Source organism: Neltuma alba, unplaced genomic scaffold (genome assembly GCF_004799145.2).
Source record: "Neltuma alba isolate B1F8T4 unplaced genomic scaffold, ASM479914v2 tig00010974_pilon, whole genome shotgun sequence".
In the NCBI taxonomy this organism is placed as follows: domain Eukaryota; kingdom Viridiplantae; phylum Streptophyta; class Magnoliopsida; order Fabales; family Fabaceae; genus Neltuma; species Neltuma alba.
In genome coordinates this window covers 62,022-68,632 of record NW_021635736.1, presented here as the reverse complement: position 1 = coordinate 68,632, position 6,611 = coordinate 62,022, and the positions used below count along the sequence as shown (strand labels likewise).

General features: G+C 32.5%; 1 protein-coding gene across 1 annotated transcript; it reads left to right on the top strand.

Moving 5' to 3' along the window:
• The first annotated feature begins 5,247 nt into the window (after positions 1-5,247).
• LOC114760402 (mitogen-activated protein kinase kinase 9) lies at positions 5,248-6,402 on the top strand. Its single transcript, XM_028949652.1, has one exon. It carries the CDS (start codon positions 5,272-5,274, stop codon positions 6,226-6,228), a length of 957 nt encoding a protein of 318 aa, XP_028805485.1. The 5' UTR covers positions 5,248-5,271; the 3' UTR covers positions 6,229-6,402.
• The last annotated feature ends 209 nt before the right edge of the window (positions 6,403-6,611 follow it).

Sequence of the window (6,611 nt, the reverse complement as noted above, 5' to 3'; positions counted from 1 at the left end):
TTTTTATATTAAATATTAAACGTACTATTAAGTAAGTGAGCTGCAAACCTCCTTTGTGGTGATGTAGGCTAGAAATATCCTATCTGATACCATAATCTAAAACTCAACTATTCGGGTTTCATGATTTTTTTTTTGGGGGGGGGGGGGGATGCCCCAGTGAGCTTCAAATTGAGCAAGTTGGAGCCTTAAAAAAATGAAAAAAAGGACAGACCAGGGAATTAAAGAACAAATATTGAAGTTATGAACCCCACTCCACAACAAGCCATCACTTCAACCTTATCCCCTATATATTCATACAGTGAAGTTTACATTCTAGTAATCAACTCAATTATTTAGAGTAGTATTTTTTTATTTTAAAAGAATGGAAAGTGTGGGCTTATAGGTTATGGCCTTTTTCGGACAAAAAAATTTGAATTTTAAAACATTTACATGACAAATTGAAGTTATTAATTTTAAAATTATTCTAAGAAAATTGCACCCAACAAGAAATCTCATTACAGAAGATAATTATAGCTCATGACTTTAAAATGATTTTTTTCTTGAAGTATTTTTTCAAAACCGATTTAAAATCAAGGTTTTCTATCCAAATTTTTTCAATGTAAAGCGTTTAATTATAGTTTTGAAAAAAATGAAGAGGGAGGGAAGTCATGCATGCACATTTGCAATTTATTTTTTTGGACATCTTTTATGTATTTTTACATCAAACAATACTTATCTTAAGTTGCTTAGATTAGTTACGTCCAATTCTCCAATTTACACATAATTATATGTCCCTTTTTTTGAAATACTAGCATTTAATAGCATTTAATTATACGTCCAAATGAATAAAAAAGAACACGTGGTCATAAATGATTAGTCATGTGTGATTAGAGAACTTAATATAATAAATATAAGTGACTTAATTAAGTTTATTCATATATATATATATATTGTATGAAATTTAGGGAAAGTTGTAATATTTTATAAATTATAAATAAGATCACTTATACCGAATTTTCTAAAATGACATATATTTTAATTAAATATAGCTTAAAAAATGTACGGTGGCAATTGAATTAGGTAAAAGATATTTAATACTTTTTCAAACAATGAAAGAAATAATGTTAAGTTTTCATAGACCACAATGCGGTTTGAATATAAATTTATGAAAAATAAGAAATTGACATATTTAATTTCTCTAACAAAATTGTCCTTATCTCCACTACACTAGTATTTATAATGTTATTACCCATTTATCCCTCGCATCCAAACCTCAATTATTTGCCACTTGTCCAACTTGAAATCTAGCAGTAGGACTGTAGGACCCATGTTACCCAGATTTATCATTATCATTTGTTAATTGGGAACATTTTATTTTTGGTAAGTAATATCCTTATTAGTTATTAGGCATTCTTCAAGTGGCGATGAAACACTTGTGTTTTATTTTCTGGTTAGTAGTTGAAATCTTGGTCCCATTTACATGGTACATATATGATTCCCACCAACGTTGTGCTTAATTAATAAAGTTGCCACCTAATCTTCGAGTTTTAATACTTACGTTATACAAATAACATGTTTTATTTTTAAAATACTATTATGTAATTATAAATCTACAGGAAAAAAATATACGACCATATATGATTGGAAAATTTGACTTATGAATATATGAGATTTTTTTTTTAACAAATAGATATGAAGTACTTGATCTAGGGACTTTCTTTTGAAAAGAAAAAAGTGAGAGAGAGAGAGTTTCTTGCAAATTTTTGATAAAATATTTGTTTATTTTTTAAAGTAAGCCAAGAATGCAAACAATATTCTATTAGGCAGATGTGCCTAATATTTAACGAAAATTAAAAAAATAATATAATTTTTATAGTTAGAGAATAATATGATTTTTTTATATTTTTAAAATATTTATAGATACTATTAATTTGAAAAAACTTTAATTGATTGATTGATTGAAACCTTTAATGAGTGTGGCGTGGATATGAGACAGCTAATCAATAATCCTATTTAAGAAGGTGGCTTGCAAATCATTATCATCACCGCCGCCCTGAGTTTTAAAAAAATTTCTATGATTTACATATTTTATTAAAAATCAATAAATAAATAAATAATGAATCAAATAAAATTTGGATCTTGCATTTTTTCTTTGAAAAGAAAATATATGAGACACAACATTGCCAACAAAACTTAGGAAAAAGAAAAATGTTATGAGTAGTCCTCAAGCTATATGCATGATCGACGTATGTAGATTCCCGTAATTAAATTAAAGCATATTTGCCGGGGCCAAACTTATTTGTTATTATTTTCATTTTCAAATATTATTACTTTATTTCTATTAATTTTTGTTCTTGTTAGCTGTAAGTGGTGGGAATTATAAAGTACTAGGTGTGTTTGATTTTTTTTTTTTGGTTGTTGGCAGTTGGAATCTCGGTCCCATATAAATGATTATTCCCACAACTGCATGCGAATAATAAGATTTGTGCTCAATATTATCAGCAAAATTGCCAGCAAATAAATTAATTAAGAAGTTTAATTATTAAAGTTTGTCCATAATATAATTGTCTGATTTTAAAATAGGCAAAGACGGCAAATAAACATCATTACCACCCTGGCCATTTTAAAGAACTACCGCTGAAATTTATATTGTTTAAATAAATTGAATAAAGAATGATTGAAAAGGGAAGGAAAAAAGTCCAATCACGTTATCATAAAAAAAAGTTCAATCATTTTGTTAAGAATTATAGATGTCATATAAAAATAAAATCATACCTCACCATTCATTTATTATTTATCAGTGTCACATCGATTAATTTCAGCAATTTTGTTAGATGAATGTTAGTCAAATTATACATAAACTCAGAGAAACAGTTATGAACATCATAATTTTTATCTGGATAATATCTAAATCAAATTCCTTACTATGTAGTCTATTTTATAAGTTTCAATTTAGAAATTGTCTTAACATTTAATATTTTTTTTATTTTTACCCTTAATTATTTATTCTCTTCACATTTCTCCATACATTTTCTTTCATAATTTTTCTTATGTATTATAAAGGTATATTTAGAAACAAAATTATATTTCTAACCTATTTATTGCTTCTAACTAATTTTAACTAATAGTTTGTTATTTATTAATTAGTTATTTAAAGTTTATAATAAGAACATAAGGAAGTAGTATTTAATTACAAATCTAAATGAACAAAAAAGACATGCGACTATATGTGATTGGAGAACTTGACACAATAAACATAAAGAATCTGACCTAAGTTTTTTTTTATTTTTATGTTGATAGTAGAAAATTTTTTATTTCATTTTTTTAAATCTCTTTTTTATTTTAAATTTTATGGTAACTTACATATAATTTTAGTTAGCATAGAAAAGAAAAGAATTAGTTTTCTCCAAATAAAATGTGTTACTACAAATAATTGTTGTTCCTTAGAGGGCATGCCCTTTAATGCCATTTTAAAAAATTATTTAAATATCCACATACTATAAATACTTCTAATTATTAGGCCAGACTATTCATGAATTAAAAAATTACATATCATGTATTCTTTTGGTCTTATTTAATATTTATAAGGTACTCTCAGCATGTTTTATACAGACTAAGAGAAATCTTAAACTTTATTAACTCTCATTTAAAATTTAATAACGTTTCAACTTTATCCTTATTTAATATATGTTATACTTCCTCTGTTCCTTATTATAAGAGACAAATAACCAAATTACGTTGATAAAAAAAACAGTTAAAATTAGTTAAAGACAATTAATGTGTAAAAAGTATAATGTTTTTTCCAACAATGCCCCCATTAATAAGGAGAGAGAGTATGAGAGAGAACAATTAAATTATTAAAAGAAAGAGAAGTGGGAGGAAGAGAGAGTATGAGTTAGTGACAAAATAAATAGGGGTAAAATAGGAAATCAATACAAAAAAACAGAGACAACTTTTAAATGTCTCTTATATATGAGAACATGCCATAAGCATCAAATGTCTCTTATAATAAGGAACGGAGAGAGTATCTCATATAAACAAAGTCAACACAATAATAAACAATGGTTAAAATTGTATATTCATACAACAAATTTTTTTCAATGCCTTATAAATAGGACAAAAAAAACTTCTCTCTTTGTCCTATAAGTAAGACAAGAGGAGTAGTTCTTTTTTTAATACGTATAATACTCCTCCGGTCTTTAATATAGGATCCAATTAGTGAGTTGGTTTTAATCCTAAATATAAGATCCATTTCTCATATTTATCAATTTTCTCTAAATTACCCCTATAAATATTCCCTCAACTATAATCAAGTAGAAGAGAGAGAGGGAGTATTAAGAAAGATGATTATGGTGTTTTAGAAAAAATGTGTAACTTTTCTTATAATTAACTAATTTACCTAACTTTCTTAATCTAATCAAATTAGTTAAATGGATCTTATATTAAGGACCAGAGGAGTATAACAAAGGGTGGCTAATTCACTGCCCGGGGGGGATCAACACCACGTGTGAATCTTTTTGGACAAGGAACGTTCTTGGAGCCTAAGGAAACCAACGAAATCAGCTTCCATACAAGTCATCGTGGAAAACTTCTCTCATGTTTCCAATACAGTCTTTTTATTTTGAATTTTCCAAACTAATATCTTCAAATATAACGCTTACCTGTCACAGACATTTGCCCTCCAGCTCCAGGTGCTTGGAGCCGAAGTGAAGTAACGAACTCAGCTTCGTGACATATCGCCATACGTACCTGGGAATTCACCCACCCCCTATATAATACTCACAAAAGTCAAATCGTTTTAATTAATTAGATTAAAAACAAACTAAATTTCAAATTTAAATAAATACTATATAAATTTTTTATTCTTTAAAATTTAAAAAATACTTTTTCTAAGTGCTTTCAAACTCCTCCTCCTAATAATAATAATAATAATAATAATAATATACCCTTACATATTTTTAAGGAGATTAATTTCCGCAATTTTGTGAAAAAAGTGAGGAGCATAATTCTCAAATCGTGTCACATGCACAAATTTCCAGATAAGTGAATCTGCCAATTACATTCCCACACACTACCCTCACTGACTCATCGTCATCTTCATCGTCATCGATGATTCAATTTGTATCTGGAGTTCTGGACTGAAAACTTTTACTGGGCCCCACATGGCTCTCTCCTCCCTCCTTCCTTAGCCGTCGCCTTCCCGCCCCCTCCCTTCTCGTATTTATATTCTCCTCCCCGCACTCTCCTTCCCAGTTTCCTTACTCCTCAACTCCTCTCCTCGTCCGCCATCAAATGGCTCTCGTCCGCGATCGCCGCCACCTCAACCTACGTCTCCCTCTGCCGGAGCCCTCCGAGCGCCGACCTCGCTTCCCGCTTCCCCTTCCACCCTCCTCTATTTCCTCTAACAATTCCGTCGCTGCCGATATTGCCCCTAACGATCTCGAAAAGCTTCAGGTCCTCGGCCACGGCAACGGAGGAACTGTCTATAAGGTCCGTCACAAGCGCACCTCCGTCGTCTATGCTCTCAAGGTCGTCCACAGCGACTCCGACCCCATGACCCGACGCCAAGTCCGGAGGGAGATGGATATCCTCCGCCGGACCGATTCGCCTTATGTCGTGCGCTGTCAGGGGTTCTTCGAGAAGCCTTCTGGAGATGTGGCGATTGTCATGGAGTATATGGATTTGGGAACACTAGACACCTTGTTGAAAAGGAACGGTACGTTTTCAGAAGCCCAACTCGCGGGGGTGGCGCGTCAGGTTTTAAACGGGCTGAGCTATCTCCACGCGCACAAGATTGTTCACCGCGATATTAAGCCCTCTAATCTCTTGGTGAATCAGAAAATGGAAGTGAAAATCGGTGATTTCGGAGTGAGCAAGGTTATGTGCCGCACACTGGACGCGTGCAATTCATACGTCGGGACCTGCGCGTACATGAGCCCGGAGCGATTCGACCCGGATACGTACGGCGGGAATTATAACGGGTATTCGGGCGACATATGGAGCCTGGGTCTGACCCTGTTCGAACTGTACGTGGGTCACTTCCCGTTTCTCCCGGCGGGTCAGAGACCCGATTGGGCGACCCTGATGTGCGCGATTTGCTTCGGAGACCCGCCAAGCTTGCCGGTGCAGGCCTCAAAAGAGTTTCGGAGCTTCATAGATTGTTGCCTGAAGAAAGAGTCGAGCGAGAGGTCGAGTGCCTCTCAGCTCTTGAATCATCCGTTTCTGTCGAAGAAGTTGGGAAAATGTTAGCCGTATGTGTCCGGGTTTTAGATATCCGATCGGGTAGGACCCGGATTTTGTGAGTTTAGGTGTAATAATAACTGTAGATACCGTCGGGATTCTATTTTGCTACTCCCTCGGGTAGAAACCGTCATGATTTGCCTCAAAGAAGACAAAAATAGAGGTTGCATCATTCCCTGTGTAGATTCGGTTCTCTTCCGCTTTAAAAGAGTACTACCTCCGGTACTTAATATAAGATCCCGTTTGACTTTTAGTTTGGTTCTAATTATAAGACTCCAATTCATTTTATCTTTTATATTTATGTATTTTTTTCCAAGATAATCCTTCTAATAATGATAGTTCTAGCCAATATACTTAATTAACAAGGATATTTTAGAAATGACAATACTTAT

Bases quoted from the DNA above. Each gene is read 5' to 3' on its own strand.
- LOC114760402 (XM_028949652.1), top strand. From the start codon at position 5,272: ATGGCTCTCGTCCGCGATCGCCGCCACCTCAACCTACGTCTCCCTCTG.